Here is a 15,626-nt window from a genome sequence, read left to right on the forward strand (position 1 = left end):
TCTCATTTTCTCGCACTCTTTCTCTCTTAGCAGTGCATATCCTGCCAATGAGCACGAGGCGGGAAAAGGAGAGCAGCCTCTCTCCCTCTCTCTCTCTCTGACACCCCCCCCACCCTCCCCCTCTTTCTCTCTCCCAGTCTGTGTGCTCAGTCGCTCAGTGCTGTTGTGTCAGGAGGCTCGGGAGCCGGGCGGAAAGCCGGTGCTGAGGGGAGAGAGACTGGTTAATAATTGGTAACGACCACCTTAGAGATGTATTAGACGGCGCCAGAGAGATGCAGCCAAAACCGTCCGGACCTACATGTAAGGGACAGTGGTGATACGGGATAGAGACTGGACTATCGTTATCCACCACAGACTGAGGAGATACGCATTGAAGTGATCCAGCTGGTACCAGAGACAGTGAAGATCCACTGTAGAGAGACCCGGGAGAGACTGGTGATTCAGTGTCAGAGACCGTGGGGGATATTGCTCGGCGTTGACATACCAGTTAAAGAGATCGAAGCCTTTGCCGATACAAGCTGACGACCTCACACGTAGTTTACATGTCAGATTGTTGGGGGGGGTTACCTGTTAGACACTAGGCAGGGGCATCCGAGACTCTTGACTTGACTGAGTATTTTGGTTAGAGGCTAGACATAGACACGTCTCCCCAGTGATGTCAGGTGGGGTCAGCCACACCCCTTTCCTACCCTGCTGAGAATTGTTGTGGGGCCTGGGAGGGGCTAGGATTTTGGGGTGTCTGGATGACGGCACAGGTGTGTTAACCACACCAGTGCGTTCCTCGCGCTCTATCCCATCTGCTCTCTCGGTCTCTCCTTCACTTAAAGCTTTCACTCTCTCTCGATCTATCCTTCTATCCCTCCCTATGGATAAGTTAAATAGAGCAATAGCAGAGGGGGCTTTTTAAAGTAACTCCACCACAATAAGAGGGCAGGTCTGCAGCAGCTATAGAAACCGAAGCAACAGCCGGTAGCCGCAGTAACTGTGTGGATTACCAGAAGCATCATGTGGAGCCAGTCGGGATACTGCAATCACTTCCCTCACCCCGGACATCCCTTCTACCACGCACCCTCTTGCAGGTGTGTGCTACTTCTAATACACCAATCCTGCTCTATTTCTGCCCGCTTTTTATAGCGTCGAAATACAGCAGAGGTGTTCCTTAGGGTAGAGTGTTAGTGCCGATGATGATGTGCGTTTTTTTACAGAACATTCGCGGCAGGGATATTTGGATCAGACACGGTTGCTAGGTAATCTCAATGTGATGTTGTTTTAACAAAGTGGTTTAGCTTTTGTTGTGGAGTCATACTTGGTTTGTAGAGGACAACATGTCTCTGAATAGGCAGTTTTTTTTTGGGGGGGGGGCGATTTAAACACATTTGGAATGAACAATGAGGCTAGCAGAACAGGCTGGTTTAGATTGGGTGATGTTGTTCCTGGCTAACTGAAGTTGAGGAGGTTTTGTGTTTGTGGTGGAGTACAACCAGGTGAACAGGCTGACTGGGTTTGGTCATTGTCACAAAGCTGTGGGTGTGTGCTATTGAACGACTTGTTTAGGAAAGACACTCAAATTACACGTTGACTCTTTGGGATGGCCTAAAAATAGTTGGCTGAGCCAATGTGCTTAAATATGTCACCCTTACGGTGGTCCATATTTGTCACCCACGTTGAGATCGGGATTTCCCATGGATATGCCATGGTTTGTTAATGAATCTTGTAGTGTTAGATGCTTGCTATTTGCTAGTTCTCTAAATTACACGTCATGCTTTCTCATAGCATCACTGTTGACTCCACATCCTAGCACAGTTTCACTGCACAGAAATCGGGAATAATTGCACAAACCCATTCCCAGGTTTGATGGAAAGCTCTGAGATTGGAATCTTTTTGAGGTAATGAAAATGACTCCTCCTCGTGTTAGAGAAACGTTCCATTTCCCCGAATAAAAGTTTGAAAGGCTGAGATATCGTCACTGTGGCTCTCTATTCCCCCTCCAGCCACGATGACATCATTACATTTATCACACTGTTGCGGAGGTGCCCCGCTCTCAAATGAACACCATCAATTCTCATCACCAGAGGGGTAAAAGACTGACTCACACACATTCCTCATCTGCCAGATAACAATCTCTATTCTCTATAGACCTCAAAGAATGTAATACCACCACGCTTATGGTTATGTAATAGCAATACAACTCGCTAATAACAGTTTGGGTGTGCCTTAGCGTGACAACAAATGTACGTCTTGGATCTTATCTACAAAAATAAAGAAAACAAGCTGGAGTCTACTATCTTCCGCAAGCCGCATAGTAGGAACACACTTTTACACGCAGACAGTAACCACCCGGTACATCATAAGCAGAAAGTAGAGTCAATTCCTAAAACTTTGGCCTAACTGTAGTACAGACATAGAGTTCGAGCGCAAAGCTAATATGCTCACCAGGTTCCTGCAACACGGGTATAAATGTCATTGAACAGGCTTATACATGCGTCCAATGCATTGTACTGAAACACTGGAACATCCTCAAAAATGATCCACATCTACGAGAGTTCACAACATTGCCCCCTCGCATTTTTGTTGTTGTTGCCGTATGCACAATCTAACCGATTCCGTTACGCACAGCATGCAGCTACCCAAGAAGCGTGACACTTGGCTCCCAGGCCCGCCCAATGTCAATTACAAGTGTGGCTACTGTGTACATTGTGACAATGCGACCAATACTAACATTTTTTTTACCACCCGAGAACAGGTAAAGACTACCAAATCCGAAGCTTCCTTAATTGTCGGACCACAAATGTCACATACAGTACATTCTCAAATGCATCTGCGGGCTGCTTCTATTGGTCAAACTAAACAAGCATTGAAACTCTGCATCTGAACATAAGCTGCTCTTCGTAATTAAAAACACGGACCATGCTATTGCGCACCACTGCATAGATGCCAACCATGGATCACCTTCCTCCCTGCACTTTGTAACCATAGAACACAAACACATTTTTTCCCAAGAGGAGATGACCTACATCAACTAAAACAAGAAGAGGCATTCTGGCAGTACTCCTTAGACCAGAGATCATCAACTAGATTCAGCCGTGGGCTGATAAAAAAAAAAAATAATAATTCTGTAGCGGATGGTCCGGGGCCTGGAACATAATAATAGTCTACAAATAATATGTAGACTGTGAATTGACTGCAAGAAGCCCAAACTGATATGTTTGACTAAAACAAAATAATTTCAAACCTTGCTTACGTGGGAATACTTGAACAGATTTTTAAAAATTAAAATCAATTGGAGATGGTTTCCTAGTGTTTTTACCATCTTTTATGTCCAACAATAAAAATTCCACACAAAACATTTTAATTTAAAAAAAGAATTCCTCAGAAAACTTGGGGGGCCAAATAAAACCACCCATGGGCCAAATTCGGCCCATGGGCCGCCAGTTGGGGAACCCTGCCTTAGACACTGTGGATTCTAAGGGACTCAACAATGATTTTTCACTGTCCTTGTTTCAATAATGCCTTGATTTTTTTGTTTTGTTTCTGGATTCACAGACATCCAAATATCACCTATGTACACTACCGTTCAAAAGTTTGGAGTCACTTAGAAATGTCCTTGTTTTTTTTTTAAAGAAAAGCAAATTTTTTGTCCATTAAAATAACATAACATTGATCAGAAATACATTGTAGACATTGTTAATGTTGTAAATGACTATACAAAAAAAAAAAAGAATGCATGAAATGTATGCATTCACTACTGTAAGTCGCTCTGGATAAGAGCGTCTGCTAAATGACTAAAATGTAAATGGAAGCGGCTTTTTAATTATTATTTTTTAATGGAATATCTACATAGGCGTACAGAGGCCCATTATCAGCAACCATCACTCCTGTGTTCCAATGGCACGTTGTGTTAGCTAATCCAAGTTGATCATTTTAAAAGGCTAATTGATCATTAGAAAACCCTTTTGCAATTATGTTGGCACCGCTGAAAACTGTTGTTCTTTTTTAAAGAAGCAATAAAACTGGCCAGTTGAGGACTTGTGAGGTGTCTGTTCTTAACAGACTTGCCTAGTTAAATATAAAAAAAAATGAAATGTAGTTTTTCATTCTGCAATCTGATGACAATTTTTTTCTGGTAACGTAACTGATTTTGTCAGATTGTTTTGTAATCAGATTACATGTAATCAGTTACTCCCCAATACTGTATATATTGTTGGTTATAGTGGCTATACACAGTGTACAAAACATTAGGAACACTTTAATAATATTGAGTTGCATCCCTGTTTGCCCTTAGAACAGACTAAATTCGTCGGGGCATGGACTCTACAAGGTGTCATGAGTTCCACAGGGATGCTGGCCCGTGTTGACTGCAATGCTTCACACTGTTGTCAAGTTGGCTGGATGTCCTTTGTGTAGTGGACCATTGTTGAGACAGACGGGAAACTGTTGAGTGTGAAAAACCCAGCAGTGTTGCAGTTCTTGACACACTCAAACTGGTGTGCCTGGCACCTACTACCACACCCACTTCAAGGGCACTTAAACACTGTATGTTGTCTTGCCCATTCCCCCTCCGAATGACAGACATACACAATCCATGTCTCAATTGTCTCAAGGCTTACACTGATTGAAGTGGAATTAACAGGTGACATCAATAAGCGATCATAGCTTTCACCTGGATTCACCTGGTCAGACTCATGGAAAGTGTTCCTAATGTTTTGTACTCTCACTGTATTGTTAATAGAACTCTGTTAGTGTTATGTGACATTGTTGATGACTGAGCTCAGACTACCAGGTCAGTCACCCCTTTAGGTCACTGGGCTGAGTAGTTTAGTCCGTAGAGCAAAACCAGGAAATAGCCTTGAGCACCAACCAACCACCAAGCTTGATCAACTCCCACTCATTCATTCTCTCTAGGGAATGCATAAAGTGCACTGTTTAGCGAATAGGATGCCATTTGGGATGCGGTCTATGCTCACTGGTAGCAATCTGACTCACATCTTGAACACAATACGACAGATCAGGGATGGGGAACTGGGCCTTTTTGTAGGCCCGTGGATAAACCCCCCCCAGTCAGTGTCTCAACTATTGAACGTTGGAGTAGTAGAATACACAATTTGCAATCTGGAAATGTGGATGTGCATCAGCAGTTTGTCTATTTTGTTATGTCAGTCACTGACTCACTCAATTAGCCCATGTCTAGCCAGCTATCTAAGCTTGTAGTAAACATTGGTCAAGTTACCGACCGGGAGGCTCCCATTTGATTTTTTAATTTTTTTTGTCATTGTCACTCAGATATCATATTCAAAACGGCAAACAATTATCTCCACCCTATGGCAAAATGAGTGGAATTGCAGGAAATTAGCTGTAAACCTGCTATTTTTTTACTCTCCGCCCCATGGCAAAATGTGTAGAATTGCAGCAAACTTGTTTAAGATGGATATATATATTTTTTTCCTTCTCTACACCTCATGGCAAAATGTGTAGAATTCCAAGAAATTAATATAGAATTGCAGTAAACAGATTTTTTTTCTCTCCACTCTCAAGAGGGGGTGCCACTAAAATGTTTTGCTCCCAACAACATTTCACTTCGGGCCTCCAAAATACTTGGGCCGGCTCTGACTGCATGTGTGGGTATGGATGTGGGTACGCAGACATGCAAGCCATTGTAGCCCCTTATGATGAATTCAGATTTTAACCGGGACCTGGCTGACTTAGTTTAATCATTTCCTCACCTGCCAATTAAGTGCATGGTGACACCGATAGCCTCCACCCCTTCTCGGGTCTCTCTGTTTACATTGGGATGACACGTTGTCACTGGCTGTTTAAGGAAGTACTTAGGAAACGTCTGTCATTTGGGCGCCTAATCCTTAGACTGAAGAGCCCCATTCAGGCACGGTGAGTGTATTTTAAGTACACACTAATCAAGAAGGTTGTGTGTGTGTGATTTGAGTATTTGGTGTGTTGCGTTTTTGTATTCTTAAGTATGGTGTAGTGTGTTCATGCCTATTATTGCCTGTGTGTGTGTGTGTGTGTGTCTGCTAACTTTTGTATGTGTCTGTACAAGTAGTTTTTGTATCAGGCAGTACTACGGCAGCGTTTGTGCTGTCAGCAGCCCATGGTCTCAGCACTGTAAATGGATTGGGCTTGATGTCACAGCAGGGGTGTGGAGGGAGCAGATTGTCTGGGAGCCTATGCTCATCTCTCTGTCACAAAAAACACACACACACACACACACACCTTACTAACAATGCCACAACCTGCTATCCAATATGATGCAGTACAGGAGTAACCAGAAAGCCAGGGGATCACCCTATCCATTCACCATCTCTCATGTCTGAACCACAAAGTTGCAGTGATAACCTCGTAATCTCTCCTCCTTGCTCCCTTTTTCAAATGGGCAACGTGCGTCTTGAATGAGGTCTAGAACTCCAGAACCAAATCTATTACCACGGTACTGGTGTGATTTTTAGAGCGCTGAGGGGTTTCGTCGGGCTCTGCTATTGAATGTATTCCTCTTTTGTTTGGAAATGTGAGTTTGGTTCGAGACAGTTACTGATGCTGTGCTCTTTGCCAATGTCTCTCTGAGTAAACCAGCCTGGCAATAAACATAGCAGATGGAAAGGAAAGCGAATGAAAAGAAAAAAACCATTGTCTCTTGTGACAGATTTGGTTCTAGGTGCGGAGATTACGAGAATGACACTTTTTAAGTGCTCCATTTTGTCAGTCAGTTTCCCTTGTCACAGCAATGTAAAACTAGTTGTATGCCCAGCTGTTGTGATTAACTGTCTTGTCTTGACACGTTGAGTGATGGGAGAAAAAAAATCTATAGTTTCATATTGCAATATTATTTTTGGACAATATTATAACGATATTATCTGCCATCTGACCGGTACAATTGAAACCGGGGTTCAGCACACTCCAGCATGCCAGAGGCCATCGAAGGTGAGCGTTTGCCCATGCAAATCTGTTACGACGCCGAACTGCAGTCAGGTTAAGACCCTGGTGAGGACGACGAGCACACAGATGAGCTTCCCTGAGACGGTTTCTGACAGTTTGTGCAGACATCCTTCGTTTGTGCAAACCCAGTTTCATCAGCTGTCCAGGTGGCTGGTCTCAGACGATCCCACAGGTAAAGAAGCCGGATGTGGAGGTCCTGGGCTGACGTGGTTAAATGGGATCTTTTATTTCAGCTCATGAAACATGGGACCAACACTGTACATGTTGTGTTTATATTTTTGTTTAGTACAAATGTTTAGCTACTGTAGGTAGCGTTAGCTAACACTAGTTGCCGGTACCTGCTTCCAGCACTAGTTGGCGGTGATGTAAAGTACTTAAGTAAAAAATACTTTACTTTACTATTGATATTTTTGACAACTTTTACTAAACTACATTCCTAAAGAAAATAATGTACTTTTTACTCCAAATATTTTCCCTGACACCCAAATGTACTTACATTTTGAATGCTTAGCAGAACAGAAAATGGACCAATTCACACATTTACCTGCGCTAGTTGCCAAAATGCCGGTATTTTTCATCCTATAACAGTAGCTTGTTTTCCATACCTTTAAATAGTGAGCCAACATGTTTCAGCACTTTAATTTCCCTGACTGATCAAAACTCGGTTACTCATGCTCTCTCTCGTCTCTCTGCAGCAGACAAATAGTAAGACATTTGTTTGGAATATAAAATCTTAATAAAATCGTAATATTGCAATACAAATGGAATCGTGAAAATCTCAATGCATATTGTATCAGGCGCGTAAGTATCGTGATAACGTCATATCATTCGGTACCTGGCAATTCCCAAACCGCCATGTTGTGTGTGTGGCACCACTAACATGTTCAATCTCCTACATGGTAACTTGAGCCAATGTTGACGATACTCAAATTGCGCTGAAAAATTGCGTTTCCGTAGGAGGAAGACGGCGACGTTCAAACTGGGAACACTCCGAGTTCACAACAAGTGGGAGCCCCCCCCCCCCCCCAAAAGTCCTGAAAGCTGTTGTGACTGACCACGAATGTAATCTGTGTTACCAGGCTTCAGTTTCATGATGTCGTCTGTGCCATGCTACACTGGGATTGAGAGGATCAGAGATGATCTAATACACTGACCCAGCAGTGGCATGTTATTCCTCCTCCATCTCCTCTCTTCCCTCCCATCTGTCTGTTTTGGATGGTTTCCTCTGCATTGACTGTTTAGACATCATTTTTTAAAATTATTGGATGCGCAGTGCACACCATCCGAATGGTGCTGCGTTTTCTTTCTCTCGATCTTCTCGCGTGGACTTTGCTGCTCTAGCAAACCTGTTGAAGGAGCAAAACCACCAGAGCCGGATTTTAAAAAGGACCAAAAGCCTGTTATCTGTTTCGTTTAGCGACGGAGGTGAGGACGCAAGATGCTAACCAACTGTGTGTGGAGTATGTGCTCCTGTGTGGGTCTCAGGCCAAGAAGGTAGGACCCAGAGAATGCCCCATGTAGCTTTAATACATACCATTTTGCAGACTCTTTTATCTGCCTGACGTTAGTGAGTGCATACACTGTCGTATGGGTGGCTCCAGAAGGAATTGTACCCTTGACCCTGGCGTTGCTAGTGTCATGCTCTACCAACTGTGCTGTTTTACATGGAAGTTATTTGAGTCAAGAGCCAAAAATGCCAGTTGCTGTGCCATGGATCCTGTGAGCTATGGATGTGGCCAGTTGTACTGTCGGAAAGATTTGTAGAGAGGTTTCCAGGGCACAGGTAGATACTGGGATGAGCTACGTTTAGCTAGAGTATGTAGTAGCCTTGGACGGTATCCTGATTTTTCACACCTTTCATACCGACCTTGTGATATCACGGGATATCCGATAATACCGGCACTGAACACAAGGGGCGCTATTTTCAAACCCCACTGAGCCTCTGTAATCCGAAGGTTAGCAATGCTTAACAACACTATCAACAAGGCAGGTCCTACAGGCCCTAGTTTTGTCGCACCTTGACTACTGTTCAGTTGTGTGGTCAGGTACCACACAAAAAGGACTTAGGAAAATTGCAATTGGCTCAGAACAGGGCAGCACGGCTGGCCCTTGGAGGTACACAGAGAGCTAATATTAATAATATGCATGTCAATCTCTCCTGGCACAAAGTGGAGGAGCGTGACTTCATCACTACTTGTATTTATGAGAGGTATTGACATGTTGAATGCACCAAGCTGTCTGTCTAAACTACTGGCACACAGCTCGGACACCCATGCGTACCTCACAAGACATGCCACAAGTGGTCTCTTCTTGGTCCCCAAGTCCAGAACAGACTATAGGAGGCGCACAGTACTAGAGCCATGACTACACGGAACTATATTCCACATCAAGTAACTGATGCAAGCAGTAAAATTTAGATTTACAAAAACACCTTATGGAACAGCGGGGACTGTGAAGCAACACAAACATAGGCACAGACACATGCATACACACAATAACATACACACACATATACATACACAAGGATTTAGTACTGTAGATATGGGGCCTGAGGGCACATGTGTGTTGTGAATGTACAGTATTGTAATGTTTTTAAAATGGTATAAACTGCCTTAATTTTGCTGGACCCCAGGAAGAGTAGCTGCTGCCTTGGCAGCAGCTAATGGGGATCCATAATAAATAGAAATTCAAATGTGTAAAATAGTTTCAACAGTATTGACGGTATTGAAAAACCATCCCGTGGCTATTTCCAAATACCCCGGTATACAGTGCCTTAGGAGACTATTCAGACCCCTTGACTTTTTCCACTTTTTGTTACGTTACAGCCATATTCTAAAATTTATTAAATAAAAATAAATCCTCAACAATCTGCACACAATAATGACGAAGCGAAAACAGGTTTTTAGACTTTTGCAAATTTATAAAAAATGAAATATTACATTTATATAAGTATTCAGACCCTTTGCTATGAGACACGAAATTGAGCTCCGGTGCATCCTGCATCCTCTTTCCATTCCAATAATGTCTGCAGCATTGAAGGTCCCCAGGAACACAGTGGCCCCCATCATTCTTAAATGGAAGAAGTTTGGAACCACCAAGACTCTTCCTAGAGCCCGGCCAAACTGACCAAGAACTCGATTTTCACTCTGACAATGCTCTAGAGTTCCTCTGTGGAGATGGGAGAACCTTCCAGAAGGACAACCATCTCTGCAGCACTCCACCAATCAGTTCTTTATGGTAGTTGCCAGATGGAAGCCACTCCTCAGTAAAAAGCACATGTCAGCCTGCTTGGAGTTTGCCAAAAGGCACCTAAAGGACTCTGACCATGAGAAAGAAGATTCTCTGGTCTGATGAAACCAAGATTCAACTATTTGTCCTGAATGCCAAGCGTCACGTCTGGAGGAAAGCTGGCACCATCCCTATGGTGAAGCATGGTGGTGACAGCATCATGCTGTGAGGGTGTTTTTCAGCAACAGGGACTGGGAGACTTGTCAGGATCGAAGCAAGGATGAACGGAGCAAAGTACAGAGAGATCCTTGATGAAAACCTGCTCCAGCCGGTACTGTAATCCCAGCCTAATCTGAGAGGTCTTTGTGTGCAATCAAAAAATCCACAATGGGACCTCTAAGAACAGAAATCCAACGGCACTCAGTCCAAACCCCCCCACACCATGGGGAAATGGACCGGGCACACTGGTATTTGTCAATAGGAGTGGGACAGGCTCATGTGATCTGATGGGAGGGTGGGAGAAGAGAACGAGATAGCTTTAAGCCCTTTAACAGTAACATGATTTAGGATGGTGTGGTTTGTTGGTTGGATGCAGCAGAAACACTGGCACCCAGGCAATCGTGTTGTTTGACACTGCCGTCCCAACTTAATTTTTCAAACGAGACAGTCTAAACAAATCCTTCCAATGTATTCTTACTCAACCCAAACTAGAAACTGGATAAGAGACAAACTCCCTCTATCCCAACCCAGTAGACATGGTAAATCAGGAGTAGGCCAGAACACAAACAAGACCGATTCTCCTCAAGGGGCTCTGTGGGTAGCCTGGATTCAAGCGCTCGCCCGCTCGCATATTTGGGAATAATGCGCCTTTGTATGCAGACATTCTGATACTCCACGGGTGGTGGTGCAATGACAACGGCTTGTCTCTGCTCCACATTTTCCACTGTCTGGCTAGCAATTTGTCTTAAATTGTTTTCATTAATAACACAGATTAGTTATGAAGTGAACTAGCAAAGTCATTATGGCAAAGCAATGAGCACACTCTGATCTGATTGGTTAAGTTCAAGGGGGGAAGCCATTTTTAATCACATTGAAGATTAGTGCGTATATAACTTTGATATTGCCTAAATAAAAAGCATATTCTGGTGTTTTTATGTTGTACTTGTAATGGTAGGAGAAATGTTGCAGGGGGATGCTGTCCGATCATTTTTTGATAATTTGTAACAGGGTGACATTTTTTTATTGGCTTTTTTAAATTGAAAGAATAACAAGACCATGATTATTGGATGCCTGGGGTAAAGTGTGTGTGTGTGTGTGTGTGTGTGTGTGTGTGTGTGTGTACTTGTGCTTTTGCGTGAGGGGCTGCGGGTGTGCGTGCTACGCCACTGCTTATCATTTATTTGGCACATCTTAAATAGTTAACTTAGCTGGAGCCCTGAGCTGGAGATATCTATTACCAAGAAGCACAATCAAGCTTCTTGGTTACAGCAGAGACAGTCAATCCCCTACTAGATTAAAATCCCTGCTGCCTAAATTTGTTGTGTGCATACATTTATATATATTATTTTTTCCTTCAAATAAACAAATCAAGATATATTTGAGATTCTTCAAAGCAGCCACCCTTTGCCTTGATGACAGCTTTGCACGTTCTTGGCATTCTGTCAACCAGCTTCACCTGGAATGCTTTTCCAACAGTCTTGAAGGAGTTCCCACAAATGCTGAGCTCTTGTTGGCTACTTTTTCTTCACTCTGCAGTTCAACTCATCCTAAACCATCTCAATTAGGTTAAGGTTGGGTGATTGTGGAGGCCAGGTCAATTTTTGGGGGGTTAATACTTGATTCCATATGTGTTTTTACATAGTTTTGATGTCTTCACTATGATTCTACAATGTAGAAAATAGTAAAAACATGATTATTTTTTTTTTCCAATTTTGTGATTACGATCTTGTCTTATCGCTGGAGGTCCCCAATGGGCTCGGGCGAGATGAAGGTTGAGTCATGCGTCTTCCGAAACATGACCGGCCAAGCCGCACTTAACAAGTGCTCGCTTAACCTGGAAGCCAGCTGGACCAATGTGTCGGAGGAAACACCGTTCAACTGACGACCGCAGTCAGCCTGCAGGCACCTGGCCCGCCACAAGGAGTCACTAGAGCGCGATGAGCCAAGTAAAGCCCCTCCCCTAACCCAGACGACGCTGGGCAAAGTGTGCGCCGCACTATGGGTCTTCCGCTCCCCGTCACACTTGGGAGGCCTGCGAGATACTGCTTTTGATTGCAGAGCGATAGGCCTAGTGCAAACCGTTGCTTGCAGCAGCGCTACTGCACTGTGATATCGCAAATAATTTTATTAATTTTACTTATTGTTTTAACGGAAAACAACAGAAAACGGCTGTTTTTAAACATTAAGAAAATGTGTCCATTTGTCACATCCCACACACACACACACACACACACACACACACACACACACACACATCCATCCTCAGGAGACTGTGCTGTTTCTCAATATAAGCCCAAGCTTTCTCTCTGCTGCTGATTCTCCCTGTGTGACTTATGACTCATACGCAGTCAGGTGGGAACAATAGCAGCAGCCAAGCACACAGCCCCAAGCAGGGAGGTAGACGCATGCATCAAATTTAGACAACGTCTCTTTTCCTCTCTGTCCCACGGTGCACATCCGCTCCCTACCAGGGCTCCCCACATCTGTCCTCTGTCATGTCCACAACCATGACAATAGCTCAGGTTTAGTTTCATGGGGGCAGTTTGGGTCACTGTGCAAAGTGGTGGTAAAAACAACAATAAAAAGTTGGTTGGTTGGTAATTGCCACGGACCTCACAAAACAATATTTTCGCGATACTTAGGTGCCGATACGATATGTATTGCGACTATCACGACCCTGCTAGAACATAATGTTCTGAAGACCTAATGCTTCTTAACTTGTGAAAGTGTCATTGTCCTATGGATATTTTGCATACAACCTTCTCACAATGTTCTGAGAATGTTGCAGGATACTCAGCTAGCACATAATGTTCTGAGAACCCCATGTTTCTTTGGTGGGAAATTCAGTACATAACGTTTCCTCATGGTTTTATTTAAGTAGTGCTCTCAAATTGTTCAAAAAATGTTAAACAACGCTCTTCTTTGGGAATTTCTACAGGTTTCCTCGTGGTTCTATTTAAAGTCATGTTCTCAGAACATTAATAAAACGTTCCATAAAAATCACAAGAACACAGTCGTAACGTTCTAAGAATGTTATTTAAAAACATAAATTCTGTTCTCGGTGTCAACAAAATTGAGGATAGAGTTTTGTTAAGTGAGTTAAGGTGTGCTGGCCGCGCACACTAATTGGCCACACCTGATCTTAATGAGTGCATGTTGCCTTAAAAATTGGGTCTTTTTTGAATAGACTAAAATGAACAGCTTTGTATGAGTTAAAAAAAACATGGCATGCTAGCTCCGTCCTGGTGGCGCCGTGGACTAATTTCAGGGATAGAAAAAATAAATGTATTTGCATGATTAATGCCTAAGCAAAGGAATTTCCATGTGTCCTATCTGTGCTTGGAGTTAAAAACAGTTAGCCCAAACTAAGCTAGCAGGGTTAAAAGTATTATTGAAACATGTCCTCAGAACGTTATTTAATTACCTTCAAATAACCTATCATTTCTGTTCTCAGAACGTTAATAAAACTTTTAGGGAACCATAGTAAAATGTTCTCAGAACCTCCCTGCAACATGCAAAATAATGTTGCCAGATCAGGCAAAATGGTCACGAAAGTTATGGCTTTGTTCCCAGAACCAAAAACGTACATTCCCACAACTTCCAAGGAACCGAATGTGCAAGCTGGAGATTCTGACGTTTCTCACTATTTTATATGTATTGCGATTTGATGTTCCAAACATTGCTCACTATTTGTCGGCTACAGAGAGACGAGCGATCATGAGAAAACAAGTTTTGTTCAGTCAGGGAAATAAAAGTGCTAAAAACATGTTGGCTCACTATTTAAGAAGAAGATGGAGAACAATCTATAGGATGAAAAATTGGTGCAGGTACAGTCGACTAGTGCTAGCGAACGCTACCTACAGTAACAAAAAATGATTTATATATTTACACTGAGTGCGCAAAACAATGACACCTGCTCTTTCCATGACACAGACTGACCAGGTGGAAGCTATAATCCCTTATTGATGTCACTTGTTAAATCTACTTAAATCAGTGTAGATGAAGGGGAGGAGACAGTGCACTATATAGGAAATAGGGTGCCATTTGGTACACAGCCCTAGAGAGAATGAATGAGTGGGATTTGATCAAGCTTGGTGGTTGGTTCAGTGTAGATGAAGGGGAAGAGACAGATTTTAAAGAGGGATTTTTAAACCTTGAGACATGGATTGTATGTGTGTCATTCAGAGGGTGAATGGGCAAGACAAAATAGAGTATTTAAGTGCCTTATGAAGGGGGTATGGCAGTAGGTGCCAGGCGCACCAGTTTGTCAAGCGCTGCAACTCTGCTGGGTTTTTCACAGTTTCCTATGTGTATCAAGAATGGTCCACCACCCAAAGGACATCCAGCCATCTTGACAACTGTAGGTACAAAAATAATATAGCTATATGCAACTGTATCAATCCCCCCCCCCATGGCATGTGGGGTCTAGTTCTTATCATGGGGTGAGAAATGTGGTACTTGACATTGGTGAGAGAAATGAGTAATGAGATACTGTATATCAAAATTACAAGGCATGGTCATTTCACGATATTGTCCACAGTGGCTGGCATCTTTATGCCCGGTTACCTCACCCACTTTGCCTCTGCAAAACAGTTGGCCACGAGAGCCAACATTGGATTGATAGTGGCACAAGACTTTGCCAAGCAGCAGACCTTTTGTAATGAGTTGAAAGTTAGCCCTGACCTTCTCAGTACTAGCCCTCTAAATGCCACCCCATACCTCTAATATGGCCATTACCTCATGTGTTGACATGATGTGATAACTGGACACCAGGGTTAGGGTAAAGCTCCTTTTCAATTCAGTTAATTCAGAAAGTAAACTGTAATTAAAATTTTCCTCAATGCTTTTCTACATGGAAAAACAAATCAAACTGGAATTAGATTTTTTTTTTCTTCCTGTGTTGACTGAATTGAAATGGAGCTGTCCCCGACCATGCTGGATATGCATAACAAAATGCAACTGTATCTAGTGGAGTGGGGTAGCTATAAATGTAGCTATACACGTTCCATCCTTTTTGTAGCGTATTAATTCCCACTAGACCTAGCCTGGGAGTCTGGATGGGTAACTCAACTTTCCAGTCTGAAACTTAGGCACAGCTCGATAACAGATCCTAGGTCAGTCTAGGTGCTCTATTGTTGTCCTGTCCTCTAATGCTCTCGCACTAGCCTTAGGGCAGTTCAATCTCCACTGACTGGTCATGGGTCAGTTTCGATGCCTTGCCATCTGTTACGCAA

The 15,626-nt window shown here is 43.1% G+C and overlaps 1 protein-coding gene across 14 annotated transcripts in view; it reads left to right on the forward strand.

Annotated features, from left to right (window-relative positions):
* LOC106561057 (pleckstrin homology domain-containing family A member 7) overlaps nt 1-15,626 on the forward strand; it is a 172,360-nt gene that overhangs the window by 51,165 nt on the left and 105,569 nt on the right. Inside the window, exon 1 of one of the 14 annotated variants that reach the window (XM_014124654.2) lies at nt 820-1,079. The exons of the other annotated variants lie outside the window; for them this stretch is intronic. Within the exon in view, the coding sequence (XP_013980129.1) occupies nt 1,006-1,079 (74 nt within the window). The 5' untranslated portion in view covers nt 820-1,005. Of the gene's footprint in view, nt 1-819; nt 1,080-15,626 lie in introns of those variants that run through there. 14 annotated transcript variants of the gene reach the window in all.

The sequence above is a fragment of the Salmo salar genome, chromosome ssa10 (genome assembly GCF_905237065.1).
Source record: "Salmo salar chromosome ssa10, Ssal_v3.1, whole genome shotgun sequence".
Taxonomy (NCBI): Eukaryota; Metazoa; Chordata; class Actinopteri; order Salmoniformes; family Salmonidae; genus Salmo; species Salmo salar.